General features: G+C 39.1%; 1 protein-coding gene across 2 annotated transcripts in view; it reads right to left on the minus strand.

Moving 5' to 3' along the window:
• LOC113419171 (vitellogenin-1-like) overlaps positions 1–23054 on the minus strand; it is a 56323-nt gene that overhangs the window by 19286 nt on the left and 13983 nt on the right. For both annotated transcript variants that reach the window (XM_087960496.1, XM_026678445.2), the window contains exons 10-20: positions 22875–23000; positions 21253–21459; positions 19417–19634; positions 19226–19326; positions 15642–15766; positions 14190–14279; positions 12577–12696; positions 12154–12340; positions 11737–11830; positions 11426–11611; positions 247–373 (exon numbers count right to left, since the gene is read on the minus strand). In XM_087960496.1, coding sequence (XP_087816622.1) covers positions 247–373; positions 11426–11611; positions 11737–11830; positions 12154–12340; positions 12577–12696; positions 14190–14279; positions 15642–15766; positions 19226–19326; positions 19417–19634; positions 21253–21459; positions 22875–23000 — 1581 coding nt within the window. The remainder of the gene's footprint in view (positions 1–246; positions 374–11425; positions 11612–11736; positions 11831–12153; positions 12341–12576; positions 12697–14189; positions 14280–15641; positions 15767–19225; positions 19327–19416; positions 19635–21252; positions 21460–22874; positions 23001–23054) is intronic.

Genomic DNA, 23054 nt, shown 5'->3' on the forward strand with positions numbered 1-23054 from the left:
AGTTTGGTGAAGTTGTTTTTGGAAGAAATCATTAGGACAGAGAACTGGTTGTTAAATTATTTGAATCCCATCACTGGTTGTAGGTTGAGGACTACCTGTATAATACAATGCCTGCTTTAATTATTGCTAGTATCTTGGTGGGAGAGGGGTACAGGACACAATAAAAATAAATTATTTCATGCCATTTCTATTGCGTATAAGATCAGCAAACAAATAAACAACATCGGGAAATCTAGTGTGGGTTACCTTCCTTTCATCCCCTTTTATTGATGACTTTTCAAAGGACTCGATTGTTCTAGACTGATTTGCAGGGAAGAAAACAGGAGCAGCAGGTGCCTCTTCTGTATTGCTTGTGATAGCCGATGTCTTCAATCTGCAAGAGAAACATAAGGAATGTTGCTTTAGAAACACAAGCATATGAAAATGAATAGAGATACAGCTTATAAGACTGAACTGATGACCCTTATAAGACCCTTATAAGACCCTTCCTTCCATTTTGCTTCCCCAACTTTTAACATGACCAGATTAAGATGGTGTTGCTTGAAGTTGTTTTTAAATTTAGGAATAGAAATGGTTTCGCGTAACAAGCTTCTAAGAGATTCAATCATAGCAGTGGGATTTGCTTTTGTAATTATAAATCAGAGACTGTACAATCCAGGCAGAAAGAAAAAGTATGATGAGATGAAATTATTTTTGCTTGGTTAAAAAAAGTAGGCATTAACTCATCACAGAATTCCCCACGATAATTCTCTGAGAATTTCCATTATTGCGAATTAGCTAATCTGGTTGCTTGGTCTACAGGATCCCATACTGTAGATCAAGTTCTTTATTCTGCTATAGTGAATGACTCATTGTTAATTATTTAAATAGCCTTAAATAATTAATTCTGATGTTGCCTGTATTATATTACAACTCTCAGAACTTTTAGCCAGAATTGCTCAATTCTTCAGCCATTACTGTATATGGTTTATACTCTTCATATGCAGATATAGTTGATTTCAAAAATATAGGGCAAAAACTCATATTATTTTCTGTCCCAGCCGGCCCCAAAATAACTCTATAGATTTGAATATATACTGTTAAAGATTTGCAAGATCGATTTCAGCTCCACAAAGAAGAAATAAACTCTATAAGAAGTTTCTAACTACTTTTATTAATATTATCTATAATAAGAGAATCTTGTAAACCTGACTGTGATTTCCTCCTCCTCCAAGTATCCCCTCCATATGTATGTGAATTAGGGAGATATTTGCCTGATTCATGTACATATGGGGGTAGGTGGGATACTACTTGCCTGAGTCAGTAGTCATTCCTTCATCTTGTTTTGAATTTAAGCTATGTTTTTCCTCCCTCACTGCTTTGGTAATGAATGTGGCCTATCTCTGTCATCTTCCTTACTTAGTACATACATGGACATATTCTCTTTGCCTCTCTCTCTCTCTCTCTCTCTCCACTTATGGTGTATCTTGAAAGCTGCTGATGCCATTGCCTTGGGCTTGTTTTAGGAACAGAGACTGATGTTACCTGTCTGGCTGTGAACCGAGAGGCAATCCTTGTTCCCATGTTGAATGTGAAGCATTTCACATTCAGGGAAGAAAACTTAAAACACCTCATCCTTTCTACCTGAAAAGTGGATTTCCATTCCTTTCATCTCTTTTTTCCCCCTGTGTCATGCTGCTGAATTAATAAGGAGTGCCACCATTGCAATAAATAAATAACAGAGAACAAATAAGCTTTATTATTCCTGCCCCCAAGTTCTCTTTTATTCATAATGGATATGATAACCACACCCTGCAGTAAGCTAGAATGTTTAGGAACTTTAGAAAAAACCCCTTAACTAAGATATACGTGAGAACAAGTTGATGGGATCAAAGAAGCTACAAATCAACTTGCATTATATGATGGCTCATCCAGGCAAAATAGATTAAAAGGAAGTGGCTTTCACATTGTTCACATTCAATAATTTAAACCTTCAAATCACAGGCTGTATATCTCCAGGCACAAATAATTGGCATTCTCACCTTCCTACTCATACTGCTTTTTTTCCTTAGTCCTTTCTAATATTTTTTAAGCCAATAGCCTAGCTTTATCACTTAAAAAAACTTAATGATCAATTCTTCCTCACTGAGAATGGGAAGCCAGCAAATCGAGTTGCATCACAGGGGACGCTTCTCACTATAAGTAAGAAGGAGATGCCTGAGAGCCAGGTATTATTGTTTCTTTGTGCTTTAGCAGAACGAAAAAAGTTACAAAGAAGGCCTAAAGGTAGAGTATGAAAGTGGATCTGTGATCCCGAGGGAGATATAAAAAGGGGACAATTATACAATTCCTGACTACAAGAGGTGCTTCTTTAAAAAAAATAGCAGCATTTTGGATAGATACAATGCTGTGATTTGCTTATTTTGTATTTATTCAAATGACCTGGTGGACTTCCAAACATTTAAATAATCAGTTCAAACTAGCATGGATGTTATGGCTGCACTGGATTACTTTTTCTTGATGTGCAAATGACAGTCTGTACCTCAAAGAAGAGGCAAGATGAATAAATCTAAAAGAATAGTCCCTGAATTTTGATGAGCCTTTAATGCACTCCATATTTTTGACTATGACTTGAAACCTACACCTGGCACATAATGCAATGGCTGTAGAAATCTGATACTCCAACGTTATGGACTTTACAGTCCCTGTGGGGGTTACCAGAAAGATTTCAGGGCCAATTCCTAGTGTTGGTTGTTAGTTTTAAACCTCTCTCTTTATATATGAGCTGTGGTGTCACAGTGGTTAAAGTGCAGTATTGCAGGCTAACTTTGCTATTGCCAGGAGTTTGATCCTGACCAACTCAAGGTTGACTCAGCCTTCCATCCTTCCAAGGATGGTAAAACTGAGGACCCAGATTGTTGGGAGCAATATGTTGACTCTGTTTACTGCTTAGCGAGTGCTGTAAAGCACTATGAAGCAGTATATAAGTCTAAGTGCTATTGCTATAGTGCTCAGATATATAAAGGACTGCTTAATCCAAATAAAAACAGTCTGCTTTGTGAGAATGCCTAGAAAGAGCTTGCTCAAAGTTGTACCCTGGCCTGAAGTGAGAAAAGAAATTATGCCGCCAGAAATTTAGTTGGCTTCTTCTTTAGTGGCATTCAAGATGACCTTGAACGTTTGCCTTAGAAAGGATTTTGGTGCTAGTTGTATTTAGGAGTCACCATGTATTATTGTAGCTGTATTTTAATTGGTATTCAAACTGGAATTCCAAACAAAGTATGTTAGTTGCTTAAATTACATTTCTTGCGATACCTGACATTATGCTTCAAATGCCTAGGAGATGATTGGTTGTAAGAATCTTTCATGTATTTCATGAATAAGAATATATATAAATATTAAGTTTCTAATGGCTGGGATCCAGCTGAGATCTCCCATTTCTCCCAAAGACATCAAAGACACAATTTAGTCAAAACTAACTGAAAGGATAACTGATTTGGTTTGGTTTCCATTCGGTGAATATTCACTATGAGTGAATAAGAGATACTTTTCTAAAATTAAAAGAAATTTAAACTCCATGACCAGGTCTTGGAGGTAGTCAGAGGCAGAGATGAGGGGGAGGTAGGTGAGTAAGGAGAGCTGGAAGAAGCCCCTAACCTTACTGAGTGCTAAAGCTAGGAGGACCAAAACTGATATGACTGGAGTATACAGTCATAAAATAACATGAAATTCTCAGTCAATGACTGTAATGCAGAGTGCCAATATTGCTATTGTAAGTCATTCTGGTCATGTGACACATTATTTTATGATTGCAACAATGTACAATGGCAATCTTGGTCCCAATTATGGTCATAAGTCAAGGACTACTAGTATCTTATCATGCCATCACACCATATATCATCCTAAGATACCATTTAGTCTCATTTGCTTCTTACAGAAATGAAGGAAGGTATGTGTTTTTCAGAAGTAGCCTTTCATGATGATCCATTTAGGAAGAATGGATTGGATTGAAAACAACTCTAGTCCTTCTTTCTGCTACAATATATGAATAGATTTTCTGAAGAAGCAGGAAACATTCCAGAGCATCATGAGTCTTATAACATGTAGGGAAAGAAAGAGAATATAGTGGAACTTGTCTCTCAGTCTTTCCTATAATGGGAATTGCTGGCTTTCATGGAAGCGAGGAATGTTTCCATTTTATGGAATGGAATTTTTGATCAAGTATAATGTGTCTCCCAAATCCAAGTACTGCTTTAAAAAAACCCACTGAAGATGAAAAGGTCAGTGTATTTTGAAGCCAGATCAAATATTGCACAATAAAGAAACTTTGAATTTCAAACAATGCAAATATATGCGTATATATATATATATATATATATATATATATATATATATATATATATGTGTGTGTGTGTGTGTGTGTGTGTGTGTGTGTGTGTGTGTGTGTGTGTGTGTGTGTGGCCTTGGGCTTCCAGAATCTCATTTGCCACGCATTGTAGTTCTTTATAAAGTTGTAGCAATTTCAGCAGAATCTCATCTGCCATCATCAGGCTCCAACTATACATACATACACACACACAACACACACCGTGTTTATCATTAAATAAGGCTGGGTCTTATTATATTTTTTGATAAAAACGGCTAGGACTTATTTCGGGGTGACTTAATTTCTTCCCCCACTCACACCTCCACCTAGAGTGCCCTATGCGCACTCACCTCTCGATGAGGCTGCCACTGGAAGTTCCCCAAAGGTAGAGTCACCAGCTGCTTCTATCGGCCAGTAGAAGTGGCCTCGGGGCAAGCACCCACGTGTACTCACCTCGCCACGAAGCTGTTTCTATCAGCCGATGGAAGCTCCCCAAAAGCAGAGTCACCAGCCACTTTGGGGTGAGGCGTGGCTGCTCACAGGGCGCTCCTGAGATTTCTTCGGCCAATGGAAGCTCCCAAAGGCAGGGGAGTGCGCATGGGAGAGCGGCTGCAAACTTTTCTTAGTAGAAGGGAAGCAAGCTGAGTTTCTCTCTCTCTCTCTCTCTCTCTCTCTCTCTCACACACACACTCACACACACACACACACACACACACACCACCCCTGCTAGCCCTCGTCCCTGTACCGGGTCAGCCAAGCCCTTCTGGTGAGGGAAGGTCTCAGCAGGGTTCTTACTGCTGCCCTCCCCTCCCCAGGCCAGACCTTTTCTGGGAACCCCGCCAAAGTCCCAGGGCAGCCGACCTCCCTTTACCTGCTGCTGCCACTGGTTTGGGGAGCTGGGGGGGGGGCTGCCAGGGAGGCAAGAGGAGGCAGCAGAGCTCGGCTACCCTTAGAAGGGAGATCGGGTGGCTTCCTGAAAGGAGACACAGGAGCGGTCCTTGTAGGAATGCAGTGGGGAAGCAGGGGTGAGTGTGAAAGGGTTGCCGCCGCGACACAGGAGGGTGGGAGGGAGCTGGAGCGAAGAAGGGCAGGAGAGAATAGAAACCGTCCTTTCTATTGCTCTGGTGAGAGCCGAATATTTGCAGGGGCTGGTTGGAAAGGCCTAATTTTAGTATGAACCTTGAGTCGTGATGGGGGGAACTGAACGGCAAAGGCACTCTGCACATGATCCGAGGCAATCCTGCCACAGCTCACAGGTGGCATTGCTAACAGTTGGGGGGAGTCTGATAACTTCAGCGACGCCTCTTTTTCTCTCTCTCTCTCTGAGCGCCTGAAAGAGCGCCCATCATTAACCAATTAACCAATGCCAGCCTCGGAATCCTTTATTTCGGCATAATTCGGGATGAGAGAGGAGCCGTAAAACCAGGGACTTGGCGACGAGGTGCAGGTTTTTTTTTTTTTTTTTTTGATTGAGTTCAATCACGAGACATTTCTTGATTTCATCGGACGTCGGAGGCATTCAGAACAACTTTTGAAAAACTTGTGGGTCTAACTTTGAGAAGCAATGAGTTTGGTCCTCTCAAATGGCGGAGGTTAGGGATGGTCTTTGGAGACCTCCCCTCTCTTTTAGCTGAGGGAGACCTGGGTGATTTTAGGCTAAAAGCTGCCCCAGAGAGATTGATCAGAGAATGGGCAAGAAAGCAAAACAAGAATACATTTGGGCTAAGGCGTTTTCTCCCATTCCCTCTGTCGCAGTCTCACAATTTTCATCCAGACACAGATACGCGTGTGCTTTCTCTCCTGCCCCGCTGGTAGATTCCAAGACAACTAATGCGAGCTCCCCTCACGAGGCCATTTCTATCGGCCGATGGAAGCTCCCCAAAGGCAGAGTCACCAGCCACTTTGGGGTGAGGCGTGGCTGCCCACAGGGCGCTCCTGAGAGGCCATTTCTATCGGCCAATGGAAGCTCCCAAAAGGCAGAGTCACCAGCCGCTTCCATCAGCTGATAAGAAACAGCTTAAATGTGAGGAGAGTGCGCATGGGAAGAAAGCTGCAAACTTTTCTTAGTAGAAGGGAAGCAAGCTGAGTTTCTCTCTCTCTCTCTCTCTCTCTCTCTCTCTCTCTCTCTCTCACACACACACACACACACACACACACACACACCACCCCTGCTAGCCCTCGTCCCTGTACCGGGTCAGCCAAGCCCTTCTGGTGAGGGAAGGTCTCAGCAGGGTTCTTACTGCTGCCCTCCCCTCCCAGGCCAGACCTTTTCTGGGAACCCGCCAGAGTCCCAGGGCAGCCGACCTCCCTTACCTGCTGCTGCCACTGGTTTGGGGAGCGGGGTGGGGGGCTGCCAGGGAGGCAAGAGGAGGCAGCAGAGCTCGGCTACCCTTAGAAGGGAGATCGAGTGGCTTCTTGAAAGGAGACACAGGAGCGGTCTTCGTAGGAATGTGGTGGGGAAGCAGGGGTGAGTGTGAAAGGGTTGCCGCCGCGACACAGGAGGGTGGGAGGGAGCTGGAGCGAAGAAGGGCAGGAGAGAATAGAAACCGTCCTTTCTATTGCTCTGGTGAGAGCCGAATATTTGCAGGGGCTGGTTGGAAAGGCCTAATTTTAGTATGAACCTTGAGTCGTGATGGGGGGAACTGAACGGCAAAGGCACTCTGCACATGATCCGAGGCAATCCTGCCACAGCTCACAGGTGGCATTGCTAACAGTTGGGGGAGTCTGATAACTTCAGCGCCTCTCTTTTCTCTCTCTCTCTGAGCGCCTGAAAGAGCGCCCATCATTAACCAATTAACCAATGCCAGCCTCGGAATCCTTTATTTCGGCATAATTCGGGATGAGAGAAGGCCGTAAAACCAGGGACTTGGCGACGAGGTGCAGGTTTTTTTTTTTTTTGATTGAGTTCAATCACGAGACATTTCTTGATTTCATCGGACGTCGGAGGCATTCAGAACAACTTTTGAAAAACTTGTGGGTCTAACTTTGAGAAGCAATGAGTTTGGTCCTCTCAAATGGCGGAGGTTAGGGATGGTCTTTGGAGACCTCCCCTCTCTTTTAGCTGAGGAGACCTGGGTGATTTTAGGCTAAAAGCTGCCCCAGAAGATTGATCAGAGAATGGGCAAGAAAGCAAAACAAGAATACATTTGGGCTAGGCGTTTCTCCCATTCCCTCTGTCGCAGTCTCACAATTTTCATCCAGACACAGATACGCGTGTGCTTTCTCTCCTGCCCCGCTGGTAGATTCCAAGACAACTAATGCGAGCTCCCTCACGAGGCCATTTCTATCGGCCGATGGAAGCTCCCCAAAGGCAGAGTCACCAGCCACTTTGGGGTGAGGCGTGGCTGCCCACAGGGCGCTCCTGAGAGGCCATTTCTATCGGCCAATGGAAGCTCCCAAAAGGCAGAGTCACCAGCCGCTTCCATCAGCTGATAGAAACAGCTTCGTGGCGAGGGGAGTGCGCATGGGAGAGCGGCTGCAAACTTTTCTTAGTAGAAGGGAAGCAAGCTGAGTTTCTCTCTCTCTCTCTCTCTCTCTCTCTCTCTCTCTCTCTCTCTACACACACACACACACACACACCACCCCTGCTAGCCCTCATCCCTGTACCGGGTCAGCCAAGCCCTTCTGGTGAGGGAAGGTCTCAGCAGGGTTCTTACTGCTGCCCTCCCCTCCCCAGGCCAGACCTTTTCTGGGAACCCCGCCAAAGTCCCAGGGCAGCCGACCTCCCTTTACCTGCTGCTGCCACTGGTTTGGGGAGCGGGGGGGGGGCTGCCAGGGAGGCAAGAGGAGGCAGCAGAGCTCGGCTACCCTTAGAAGGGAGATCGGGTGGCTTCCTGAAAGGAGACACGGGAGCGGTCCTTGTAGGAATGCAGTGGGGAAGCAGGGGTGAGTGTGAAAGGGTCACCGCCGCGACACAGGAGGGTGGGAGGGAGCTGGAGCGAAGAAGGGCAGGAGAGAATAGAAACCGTCCTTTCTATTGCTCTGGTGAGAGCCGAATATTTGCAGGGGCTGGTTGGAAAGCCCTAATTTTAGTATGAACCTTGAGTCGTGATGGGGGAACTGAACGGCGAAGGCACTCTGCACATGATCCGAGGCAATCCTGCCACAGCTCACAGGTGGCATTGCTAACAGTTGGGGGAGTCTGATAACTTCAGCGACGCCTCTTTTTTCTCTCTCTCTCTGAGCGCCTGAAAGAGCGCCCATCATTAACCAATTAACCAATGCCAGCCTCGGAATCCTTTATTTCGGCATAATTCGGGATGAGAGAGGAGCCGTAAAACCAGGGACTTGGCGACGAGGTGCAGGTTTTTTTTTTTTTGATTGAGTTCAATCACGAGACATTTCTTGATTTCATCGGACGTCGGAGGCATTCAGAACAACTTTTGAAAAACTTGTGGGTCTAACTTTGAGAAGCAATGAGTTTGGTCCTCTCAAATGGCGGAGGTTAGGGATGGTCTTTGGAGACCTCCCCTCTCTTTTAGCTGAGGAGACCTGGGTGATTTTAGGCTAAAAGCTGCCCCAGAGAGATTGATCAGAGAATGGGCAAGAAAGCAAAACAAGAATACATTTGGGCTAAGGCGTTTTCTCCCATTCCCTCTGTCGCAGTCTCACAATTTTCATCCAGACACAGATACGCGTGTGCTTTCTCTCCTGCCCCGCTGGTAGATTCCAAGACAACTAATGCGAGCTCCCCTCATGAGGCCATTTCTATCGGCCGATGGAAGCTCCCCAAAGGCAGAGTCACCAGCCGCTTTTACTGGCCGATAGAAGCAGCTGGTCACTCTGCCTTTGGGGAGCTTCTATCGACCGATATTCTATCGGTAGTAGATCAGGGTATTTTAGCCTAGGCTACCTGCATGGCGCTCCTAAAGGCAAGTTTTCTCCCCCCCTTCCCTTCCCATTTCTCTTCACCTCGTGTAGTTCTAACGAACAATGTGAGAAATGGTGGGGAAACGCATGGTTTAAATAGGCCCAAATTTTGGGGGTGGGGCTTAGTTTCACCTCATGCCTAGAAATCATGCTGGGCCTTCCTATTGGTGGAGGCCGTATTGTTGGAGAAACATGATATATATGGCATATATATATATATCCCATATATAAAAGGCACTACAGACAAAATCAGCAAGATGCTCCAAAAACACATTAAAACAGCATTCTGCACAAACAGAAAAATATCCACCATCCTAAGAAACCCTAAAGACAAAATCGAGTTAGAAAACCAAGGAGTATATGAAATCCCTTGCACCGCCTGCCCCACCACATACATTGGACAAACTAACAGAAGAATAAGTGCATGCATTGAAGAACACAAGAACTCAATCAAAAAAGAAGAGCCAACCTCTTCCCTGGTCCAACACCTCAAAACCACAGGACATGAGATTGACTTTAAAAATACCAGAACTATCGCCAAAACCGAACACTTCAACAACAGAATAATCAGAGAAGCCATAGAGATAGAAAAACGCCCACACAGCATGAATAAATGAGATGATACTTCCTGCCTACCAGCCATTTGGAAACCCGCCCTCATTAACAAACGAGTATTTAACATGAATGACACCAGACCCACACCCACGAGGGCCACACAAGATGCTACCACCACACTTCCATGTAGAAAGCACACTCATACCCACACAGAAGATGAGACACGACCACGAACCAGAAGCCGTACTGCAGCTGCATCACTACCCGCTTCAAACCCCTCTGACCCATACATGAAGCGAACTGATGCCCACCATGAAGATGTGGCACAAAGCCAAAGAACAGGATCACAGCTCACCAACTCAAATCCCCCAGCAACTAAGACTAACCTGAGCACAACCAAGCCCCCACCTGAACAGAACACACCCCCAGCCAATCAGAACACAGCCAACCCCCAACCAATCAGAACACAGCCAACCCCCAACCAATGAGAACACACACCCACCCAATCAAGTCACACCCCCACTAGCAGTTAAAAGGAAAAAGCAAGCTCACATTACGCCGAGAAGCACAGAGCAGACACAAGCCTGAAGATGATGAATGAGACTTCATCGAAACGTTGCCTAGATACTTCCAATCTTACGCGGGAGAAAACCCGAATAACCAAAGACCCACATACAAATACCCGCGAGAACCTCAGAATATATATATAGATTAATCAAGATACAAAAAGAGCCAAAAAAACAGACAGAAGATATTAGAAGCAGAACACAGCAAACTCCAAGACCAATAAACACAGACCAAGACTCTCAACCAATCAGGATGAAGAAAAAACCATTCTGGCACAGCAATAGGCTGCCCCAAATTTAAATCTGAAACCACTGTAAAAGTCTAACTCACAGACGAACACAATACAAAAGCCTGATGATGGCAGATGAGATTCTGCCGAAACGTTGCTACAACTTTAAAAGCACAACTATAATGATGTGGGAAAATACCCGAACCAAGCTGAATACCATATATATATTATATATATATATATATATATATATATATATATATATATATATATATATATATATATATATATATATATATATATATATATATATATATATATATATATATATATATATATATATATATATATATATATATATATATAATATAAATATATATATATATATATATATATATATATATATATATATATATATATATATATATATATATATATATGATATATATATATGATATATGATATATGATATATGATATATGATATATGATATATTTTGCATATATACTGCTTTCAACACCCTGATCTTTTTCTTTATAAACGAACATTCTTAACGCTAGAGGATTAAGAGATCCTGGAAAGCATATTTAATCATATTTGTGATCAATAACATAAACAAGACTAAGATGTAAACTGATACCATTTTAATGGCCTTGCAAACAAGATTTTAAAAACTAAAATAAAAGCACTGCTTAAGGTGTATTTTTCAACAGCCTAAAAACTGCATTTATTTTGGATAAATCTACTTTATTAAAACTGATTTAATCTTTCACTATAGCTACATCTAAATCTCCACATAAAAACTTGAAAAGGCAACAAAAAGTTTATTCGTTTTTATATGTAAAATAACAAGAACTTACCTTAGAGAAATTATGTCTGTTTCTCCCTTGCATGGTGGAAGTTCAAATTTGAAGGTGTTTTCTTTAATATTCATAGCAGCATCTATATTTATGGGGACGTTTGCTGTCACTGTGGCCTTGCTTTCTAGAATGGCATGAATTTCAGGTGTAATAATTCCTATGTTTAAGATCATGTCCTTCTTCATCCTGCAACAGAAAAGAAAACAACAGATTTTTCCAACACATTGTAACGGTGAGGAATAAATGATACCAGGAATTTTTGCACGATGTTCTTTTTAATGATGACTTTAGGTAACATTGATTGTACTTACCAAAGCCTCAGTCTAGTTTTCAGTTTCATATCACTGTTAATTATGTCAGGCCATGTGATTTCGGATGCTAGTTCTGGGGTTACTGTTAACTGAACTGTTTAAATGAAAGAAAATAAATCAATACATGCATTAATTTTTTTTAATATAAAAAAGACTAAGAGGTAGTAGAAAGGAATGGATTTCCTTTCATATCCCTGCTCATAATCTAGCAAAACCAACTGGCTGCATCAAGTGATTGAGATCTGAATTTTTCTTTGGTTTTCTGCAGGTTTTTTCTTTTCTTTATTTCTTATCTTTCTTCTATCTTTTCTCTGCAATGTTATTGCTCAAAATCTTTAACAAAAATGGTAAAGTATGCATATGTACATATACATGTTTGTATGTGCATTTAATAATGAATAAAACATATTGCCTTACCATCTCCAGCAATTTTTGTGTGAGCAATATGGACCAAACCTATTTGCCAAGGTAACCCAGTACATGTTGGCACAACACGCTGGATTTCTGCAGACATGAAATATTTCTCCCATTGAATAGTTGGAAGATTTTTAAGGACATCTATAGTATATTTTACCCAAGGAAGAGGGACATTTGTTTGATATGCCTGCAAAAGTAGATTTGATTCATGTAAGGCAAATCTGATAACCAGATACAAGTGTTATGAGAATAATTGCTTCCCAAAAGAAAAGCTTGCCAATAAGTAGTACATCATAAGTCAATAATATTTAGATATAATTAAAATAGGAATGTTAGATAATGTTTAAAATAGGAATGTTCAAAACCTTAAAAAGTAGATAATCATTTAATAGTAAATGTGAAAACAGTATGTAAAACAGGTACCTGTAACATTTGTTGAATACTATCCCACTTTATACATGCAGTTACAATTTCCTGTCCAAGTATTTTGACATATACTTCTAGATCAGACAATTTATCTGTTGTGATTTTCTGGTCAGAAGGCTGTATGATAAGAAGTAGAAATTAGAATGTTTATTATTCACTTGACTCTGCATCCTGATTCTGCATTTATATATACAGAGCATCATACAATTGTCTTTAAAAAAATGAAATCCAGTTGAAATTAAATAAAAATAAGTATTACAATAACCATAGATATTTATGAAAGGACCTCTATGGAAAAGCAAGCTGAACCCCCCATCAGTGCTGGCTTTCTTGCCTCCTATTTGAGCCCTCTCCTCAGTGTCAACACTATAGAATTGCTTATAAAAGCTGCAACCTTGAAAGAGGTGGGACAGAAGACATGGACGACAAATAGAAGACACATGTGTATTTTGGTAGCTCTGCCGTGGTGAAATAACAAGAAATAGAAAATAGCAAATAAATTGAGTTTTTTTGACAGAGGTAAAAGCATCCATAAATGTATGTATGTATGTATGTATGTATGTATGTATGTATGTATGTATGTATGTACATATGTATGAGCACTGCTAAGCGAAGTCCAACATTAGGAAGATGCCAGTACTTTACCTGCTGTTCATTAATAAGGGAAAAACCCCTAACAAAAGTAGAAGTTCGGAGGGAGGGAATATAAAGACAGATCAGGGTCTGCAAAAGTTAAAACACTTTTGTCTACAGTAATAATAGAGTAGAGTTGAGATGAATAGTAGATTAAAGAACTAGTTTGGTCTAGTGGTTAAGGAACCAGGCTGGAAAGCAGGAGACCATGAGTTCTAGTCCCACCTTAGCCAGGAAAGCCGACTTGGTGCTCGTCTCTTTCATGCAGCCCAACTTGCCTCTTAAAGTTGTTGTTGTGGGGACAATAGTAAGAGGAAGGTGTGTGGAACATGTCCGCTGCCTTGCATTATTTGTAAAAATAATAAGGGTGGGATACAACTAAATAAAGTATAGCAATAGTAGTGATGTTATACTTGCAGCAGGGATAGTATAATATAGCATGGAAGTGTAAGTAATAGAATAGAATGCAGTATGATAGAAGTAATATATAGTATAGAAAACATTGTATTGCATAAGTAGAAGAAAAATAGAGTATAGTATAATGCAGAAGATATAGAAACTGTTTGTACATATATGTTTATATTTTTCAGTTTTGTACCTTGGATATTTTTCAAAACAAAGCAATTCCCCAATCCTTATAAGGAGATATAAGAATCCAATTGTCTACAGTCTAGTCTTTTGATGAATTTTTGAGTTTGGGTCAATTAAACAGGGTATATAGTTTAAAAAGAACCCATGACACTCCCTTACTAAAGAACTGAGAACAGAGCTGCAGAAGGCAAATCTTACAATATTTTTTTAAAAAAAGAAGTGATAAAAACTGTTTTTGGAAGTACTGACTAGTATTGAAAATTCAATTGATGGAAAAACAGCAGATTCCCCTACACATTTTAAATAGATTAACATGGTATTATCCTCTGGGGAAATAAAAAGCCACTGGGCAACATTCATAGCATAATTAACTGCTGCTCATTTACCTCTTTCTGACGTTGCTGTGAATCATGACCTTTGCTAACTTGGTGCAGGATGTCTTTGATTTCCTTTATTCTTTGCATTTGAACTCCCACCTATATTGGAAAGAAAAATACAACTGGGACAATACATCTACAAAAAATTGAACAGTATATAGTTTTAAATAAAATATAAATATTAGAAATATTAAATAAAATATTGTTCATTTGCACTTCTGAAAGTGTCTGGTTTGGCACAGCAACCAAACAAGACAGAGACAGACTCCAATGGACAGTTAGGGCTGCAGAAAAAATAATTGCAACCAGCCTACCTTCTATTGAGGGCCTGTGTAATGCACAAGCCAGAAAGAGGGCTGTGAAAATATCTACAACCCCTCACGTCCTGGACATAAATTGTTTCAACTTCTTCCCTCAAGATGAGTGCACCAAAACAACTAGACCCAAAAACAATTCCACCCCCCCCCCCCATGCTATCACTCTATTAAACAACTAATTCCCACAACACTGTCTGTGCCCTGCGATGTCAAACCATATAGTAGGGCTCTATTACTTCTTATTATTCTCATATGTCCTATTACCTATTTCCTTAGATTCTTATGACTGTAACTTTGTTGCATCTCACAATTTATGTTGATTGATTTTATTTTGTATCCTATTATGATTTATGTTGATTGCTTTGGTATTCTATGACTGTCGCTGAGTGTTGTATCTATGATTTATGATTATTGTATTTTATGACTATGATTATCACTTGTTGTTTGTATGGAGACAAATTCCTTGTGTGTGTCCAATCACACTTGGCCAATAAAGAATTCTATTCTATTCTATTCTATTCTATTCTATTCTATTCTATTCTATTCTATTCTATTCCATTCCATTCCATTCCTTCCATTCCATTCCATTCCATTCCACTCCACTCCACTCCATTCCATTCTATAAATTGATCCATAACCTGCAGTATATTTAAAGACTCTACAATGTTTCTGCATTTATGAAAATCCCACAAAGTGAGCCATTTTTAATTAAGAATGGCTTAACAGAAAATATAATAAAGAAAAGCTGTCATGTATAGGTTTTGAAGTCCATACATCTCCCTGCCTACTTTTTAAAACATCAAATAATGCACAGATGAAATTCATGCTAAAGGGATTTTTTTTTTTAAAAAGAATAAATACATGAAAGATTAATTGGTAATATACAGGTCACTTAATATTGACTTCAGATGACTACAATAATCAGTATCAGTTGAAAAATAAGGTACAGCTAAATAAAAATAACTGTATTTTCAGTATGAATTTCAGTATCAGAAATGAACATTAAGAAGTATAGCTTACACTTTTATGCTTGTTGTCAGTATTCCCAATGCATTAGAAAGAAGTGTGGATAGGAAAGAAAAAAAGCAAGAACTTTAATTTATAATTCTGTTCAACAGATAATTATTGTTCTATATTTAAATACCTCCAAAGGATAAAATATGCTGCCCATGAAGATTGCCTTGAAATAGGCCATTATAAATGTTGGTTGCGTATTCTCTTCTTCATGAAGAAACATTGAATTCAGTCCCAGACGAGCCTTATAAATTTCTGACAAGATAGATAATCCAGTAAGTCCAATTATGCGAAAACAGAAAACAAATACATAACTTTGGTTTTTAATTGCTCAGTGCAACTTATAAAATAGCCACAAAGTCTACAGCATGTATAAAACAGTCTGTTATAACAGTGTTGAACAAGTGGAACTTCCACACATATTCCAAATTACTCTGCCCGGGTTAGCCACCATTGGCAATATTATTGTTCAAAAAGGTTTGGGACAAATCAGAACAAATTCAGAATAGGACTACCAAAATGGTGAAAGGCTTAGGCCAAGCATTATGAGAAATAGTTAGAGGATCTGAGTATGGTTAGAAAAAGCAGAGGAGATATTATACCAGTCGTCAAATAACAGAATAACAGAATTGAAAGGGACCTTGGAGGTCTTCTAGTCCAACCCCCTGCTCAAGCAGGAAACCCATACCATTTCAAACAAATGTCCAATCTTTTCATAAAACCCTCCAGTGTTGGATCACCCACAACTTCTGGATGCCAATCGTTCCACTGATTAAATATTCTAACTGTAAGGAAATTTTTCCTTAGTTCTTGGTTGCTTCTCTCCTTGATTAATTTCCACTCATTGATTCTAATTCTGCCTTCAGTGAATAGGTTGACCCCCTTTTCTTTGTGGCAGCCACTTAGATATTGGAACATTGCTATCATATCACCACAAAGTCCTTCCCCCCCCCCCATTAAACTGCAACCTAACTCCTGCAACTGTTCTTTGTATGTTTTAGCCTCCAGTCCCCTAATCATCTTTGTTGCTCTTCTCTGCACATATTTGAAGCATTGTCACATGGAAGAGAAAATGAAGTTATTTTTTCTTTTTCCAGCGGCGAGAAAACAAAGGATTATTAAAACCACAAGGAAATGGGATTAGGTTAGATGTCAGGAAGAATTTCTTAACATTCTGTAAATCAGTAAAACAGGCTGCCTAGAGGGCTTCAAACGGAGGCTGGATGGTAATCTGTCAAGTATGCTTTAGTTGATGTTGTACTGAATGGAGTATTGGACTACATTACCTATAAGGTCTCCTCTGACTGTATGATTTTATGATTTGGGTTTGGCATTCTCCACTAATGAAGGAGGATATATTCAAATCTATAGTTATTCTGGATGAAAGATGTTATAAGAGCATGATAATGGGACATTTTCTCTATTTCTAGAATGGCATAGGTTTCCTGATGTCTACATTCCAAAATGCCTTGGGATTATTAATTTTTGCAAGACTTGGAAGAGTTGTTACCAACTGACATGTGTAATATGGTATAATATTCTCTGAATCCATACATTTATATGTACTAGTGGGAAAAAATCTATCCATTATTCTTATATTATACATATATATGCTGTTGATCATATTTATATTGCCGACTAAGCATAATTTTGTGAACATTAATAGAAGGGATGAGAAAACCATGATAGATTTACCATTTTTGCTAATGCTTTTAAAACCATAATACAAATGTTCTGGTAAAGATAAATGGCATTGCTGAGCCAAATGATTCTTAAGAATTTATGTTTCTAGTAATAAAGAATGTGCAGTCAAAGACATTGGTGTTAATAATTTAATCACCATTATCAAGTAAAAGCTCATGATTATGAAATGGGTTCATGTGTGTGTCTGTGTGTCACAAAAAATCCAGTATTCCCAATTGCTAGGTCTTCATTTTTCTGTTTTCTTTCACAGTCTTGGATCAGATAACATTAGGAAGGTCTCACTTTTTTAAGAAGAAGGATAACAGTAATATCTACATAACCCCTTCCTATATTTAAAAAAAAAAAAATCTTTTGGAGGGTTGTATGAAAAAAAAAATCATTAGGAACTGCAGGTAGAAAGAGGGGACCAATCACATTTTTTCTCTTGTAGCAGCTCTGCTGGATTCCATAAAAGAAAAGAATCCTTCTACCAATAGAACAGCCGATCTGGATCCAAACCATACTTTGTTAAAGGAATGATAATAGAACTGATAAAGTTACATCTAAAACACAATGTTATTTCATGAATATGAGCATTCTTTAGAGGGCACAAAGTTCATCTGGCAAGTAAGTGCTTTTAGCATTCCTGAAAATATAGCTGGGAGACAGCAGGTCTGAATAATATATATAACTTTGGTCTCAGCTTTATGTGCGCTATTACTCATGAAATGAATGCAATGTAATGTCACTCCAGAAAAATCTGTAATGTTGCTTGAAATGGTGCTAATTGAACTACTTGAATTGTATTAAATAATTTCACTTCTTGAAAAAAACAAAAGGCAGAGAGAAGGTTTTGTTAAGCTGCATGGGCAAAGTTTTCAGGTATGCTTTGAACTCTTTCTTTTTCTGGGTGTAGGTAAAGTTCTGTGATTTTCCCAGCAACTTAATGCTATGAAAATTCTTTATATGCAGCCTAATACAGCCTTCTTTTCTATTGTTGGATTGTGTCCATATTGTGAAGTGCACTGGTCTGAGACTGGTACCATTCCTGGTGTCAAAATATTGTTATGACCTTGGGTGTAGCTTGAGAAGCTAAACTGTTAACTAGGGGATTAGATTTGGTTCTAGGCAAAAAGGCTGTTCACCTTTGATGCTCACTCTACTGTTGTAGCAAGAATTCATTCCTCATCTCAAAGCTTCCAAAACTCAAGCAATTCCTACCATGCCTTGGTGGTCCTGATCTCCACCAACCACTTGGAGATTTGCTAAACTCCTTTGTGCTGCTATTTCAAGTATTATTATTTTTTCTGGAGACAAAAAGCAGATGCAAAGCAAGAAAAGAGATTGGCCATTTATGTTCCACTCTTCCACTGAGTGGAAAAAGTGCTGGGTAGTGATCCTGGAGGACTAAGCAATGGCCATGGTCATGCAATGAGATAATACTGCAGAAAATGACAGTGATAGACCTGAGTGGTTATTGTGTGGAAGGGCTTGGTTGATTAACCAAGCTTTATCAATAAAGGAGAATATTTATAGATCAGGTTGAGCTGAGCTTGCTTGTTTTCTTGCAGATGTTTCATTACCCTTACTAGACGAGGGTAATGAATTGTCTGCAAGAAAACAAGCAAGCACCATGAGCACCCAGGGCCCCTAGTACCTTTATGTCCAAGAAAATAACATAGAACTAGAACTCCTTGATATTACCCTATGGTTAAAAGAAACAAGTTTAGTAAATGTTGTCAGGACTGCTGCAGTACAGTGTGCTAATTGTAGACGGTACAAAGGTACTCAGGGGTGAGAGGCTGCCAGTTGCAAGTTCAAAACAAACTCTCTCTCATTCAGCTCTAGGAAGCAGGCAATGGCAACCCATTTTTGAAATCTTGCCAAGAAGACTCCAGGGACCAGTCCAAGCAGCCCCCAGGAATCAAGATTAATTTCAAGGCAACAAAACCAAAATCTTCTAGAGAGGTATTTTAAGTCACCATTTGTTTATAAGTGATATATAATAGTAGAAGATGATATGTTGCTTACCGTCAAAGTACTCAATGTGGGAATATCTGCTGGCCGAATAACCAGCCCATCTTTCACTTTTTTCAGATAGTACTTTGAGAGCCATCCTGTAAGAAGAAGCCCTGAAAGAAAAAGGATGGATCCACCACAGTTCACATTGAAGTCTACTCTTTGTAACTTGTGGTTAAAGACATTTTTTTAATGAGACTTACATCACTAGGTATTCAGGAGATCTGCTATCGGCTATTGCACTGAGGTACATGAAGACAAAGTTTTCAACCTGTATACTAGGCTCGTGTATCATTGCATTAGCTAAGGTCATCAAGACAGGGAAAGTAGGCTTTAATTCCAGAAGGACAAAAGCAGCACATGTGCGTACTAGAGGAGCAATTTTGTAATTCTTGATTATTGGAAGTAAAATTCCTTGTACCTGTGCAAAATAGATAGGAAATATTAGAGTTGTACAAAGATCATCTGATACATTCATGGCCCTTGTAAATAAATAGATTCATCTTATGTTAATCTGGAATTGGGAGCCTGTTCTTGATTGTTCCTGATTAAGAGCTTCAGCTGGAAAAGCCATATTTGACTTCTCCTTATTTAGAATGGGGAAAAAGAGACACAGTGTTGCTGTACTGGAAAAAAAGACAACTAAGGGCACTAATATCTTTCTTTTCATGACCATCAGGTTGAGATGTCTGATGCCACATGTTGAGATGGATGAGTGTAGAAATCAAACAAATAAAGAAGCAAACAATGAAATATTTTTTTCCAGGAAAATTGTCCACTTTGGAGTGTGTGTGTTAAATTTCATAGAAATCAGTGTTGAGAATTTATGTTATAACCTATATTTTCTTTTTTTCCCCTTTTCTCCACCAGAAAGAGATGAAATTTACAGAGATATATAGTTATTACAAGAGGACAAAATACGTCCCAGGAAAATTTTGCAACATTTCCATATTGCAGCACTTTTGACCATAGCGTGGATCATTTTTACAGCAACAATATAGCTTTTTTAATTTGATTCGGTCTCCATTGCCATCTGCCAAATGTGCAATTTTTACACTTAATAAGAAAAATAAACAAATGATTTGTGAAGGGGTTTAGCAAGCACGAGAGAATTCAGCAGCAATTAATGCCATGAAGTAAAAATGGACTTCAACCCACATAAAATAGTGGCATTTAATTGTGGTATTTAATGTAAGGGGAAGGCGGGAGGGGAAAGGATAGGAAATGAAACCAATGGGTGAAGAAAGGATTAGACAAAAGGATTGTTACTCCCTAAATTCAATATTTCCTCTTGTTGTCTTTGCCGAAGATTTATATAATCAAATACTTCTTGGCGACCAACTTTTGCCTATCTAAGGCATAAACAGAAATAGAATAAAAATCACCTGGTGTGACTCTTCCCACTAGATTGAGCTTTTTAACTCCTTATAGAAGTGAGGATTTTGAATGAGAGATGAATTAGGGAATATTTTCCTGTTGAAAATGAGTATGCAAAAAACCCTCATTCCATGTCTGTCTTAAAGCAAGTATGTAGTTGGGGCACAATGGAGGTGTTTTGCATAAGAAACTTTCTGTGTTCAAAAATCATACCCAAGTAATATTTAGGTGCTATTCTCTCTCATTTACTGAGGAGAGAACCTTTTGGATATTTCTGCACTTTGGGGAAAACGGTAGAATAATTCAAAGTGATTGTGTTGCCTTTCTCCATCACTATTTTTTTTATGTGAAAGCAGGAATAACAGTTTAGAACTTGTACAAGAAATCCCAAAAGCGACTCCATCAGTGAATTTGTCCTTTTTTTCCCCATTCAATTTTTTTCAGGAAAATTCCCTGGTAATGTGAAAAGAAGATTCTTAAATGTTTTGTTTCTCTCCACTGGAAAATATTTTGGCCTAATACAATAAACTACAATCAACTTAGGTTCAACCACTTGTTCTATGTTATTGTTAATGTAATAATCAAGCAATAATAATCAAAACAAGCCAATTAACCATCCTCCCCACTTCCAAAAAACAAAAACAAAACCGCACACTTCTTACCCGTATAGGATCTTTTAAGCCAGGATTTCTTAGAGCCATGATAGCATTCTGTTGAATTCTGATATCGGAGGGAACAGCAGATTGCAGATACTTCATAATGGGTTTCAAGACCACTATGTGTCTCACATTTCCAAAGGTTTTCAAAGCCAAGACACTTGCATCTATGTCAGATGATCTTACGGCTTCAGTTGCAAAATCAATCAGAGGCTGTGAAAAATATTGTGTTATATTAAACCTGGAACAGTGTTATGAATAGTTAGCAGTTCCAATTAAGAATGCAAGTGCCCAAGGTACTCTTGTGAGTATCCCCACAAGTGGGAAAGGCATAGCCATTTCTTTATATGACGTTTGGATGGAATGATATATAAAATAATAGGCATCAAAAGGATTGGTTGGTTTAGATGAGTTCATTTTGCTAAATGCAGATGCATAATTCTAGAAGTTGGCCAATATGGAATATCTTTTAAAAATGCAATATGGTTCTTAAAAAGTAAAGGATTTGGTGATATCAAATGTTAACAATCTAGTGAAAACTGGTATTGTAGCACCAGATAATAGATGCCCATAACTGCCTCTTCTAATAACTCTAGAAAATATTTTACATATCTTTACAAATTAGAGTATGTGTGTGTATGTACATATGTATACAGTATGCATGTATGTATGTATATATTTGTTTTCTTAAGTTTTCACAGGGACTTACATGTATTCAGCTTTGTTCGGGTATTTTCCCACGTCATTATAGTTGTGCTTTTAATATTGTAGCAACATTTCGGCAGAATCTCATCTGCCATCAACAGCAAACTCCAAGACCAATAAACACAGACCAAGACTCCCAACCAATCAGGATGAAGAAAAAACCATTCTGGCACAGCAGCAGGCTAGCCCCAAATTTAAAACAGAAACGGCTGTGAAAGTCTGACTGACAGACGAACACAATACTGATGATGGCAGATGAGATTCTGCCAAAATGTTGCTACAACTTTAAAAGCACAACTATAATTACGTGGGAAAATACCCGAACAAAGCTGAATACCATATATATAAATACCCGCAAAACTTAAGAATATATACATATATAAAATAATATCTTTCCAATGCTAGTGTACCACAACATAAACTTCAATATAAATAAAAAATGTATGACAGTGAATGATAATTATTCTAGCTGCTAGCAGTAATACAGATGCCCTACAAAAATGGTAAAATTCTTCTTTAGAGGCAACATTAAGGCATATATGGCACATTTACTATTGTTTTTAATTAAGACAAGGGATCTTTAATTTTTAAAAAAGAGACTTACAATAATAAGAGCTTCATAAAAATGCTTTATAAAAGAAAAAACACAAGTCATATAAAACTATCACAAGAACTTATTAGGCAAATATGCCATATAAATGTTAAATGTTTTCTGCTGTTCTGGCTGTTTTCCAGTTCTGGTTGGCATTAACAATTCTGATGCCAGTGAAGCAAAAATCTCATTTTAATGTTTATTGTAGTAACACCTAAAACTATTCAACAGAGCTATTTTCATTTGAAAGTTCCTTCATCTGATTTCAGTTCGCACTCTGGAGCTTAAGGATTTTTAGGTGAAGAAATGGAATTGAAACTGGGCAATGTACCTTGAGATACTTGTCAGGGATTGTGTTCGAGACGGCATAGAATCTGGAAAGTAATGACCCATAGGAGAGACAGATGGTAGTACGATAGAGACTCTTTGGACCTTTAAGAACGTCTATCATTATAGCCTGTGGAAAAAATATTCAGCGGTTGCTGTAACCAAATAGCAAAGGCAGTTGCAA

This window comes from Notechis scutatus, chromosome 3 (genome assembly GCF_049901735.1).
Source record: "Notechis scutatus isolate UNSWTSFEM ecotype Mainland chromosome 3, rNotScu1.2, whole genome shotgun sequence".
Lineage (NCBI taxonomy): Eukaryota > Metazoa > Chordata > Lepidosauria > Squamata > Elapidae > Notechis > Notechis scutatus.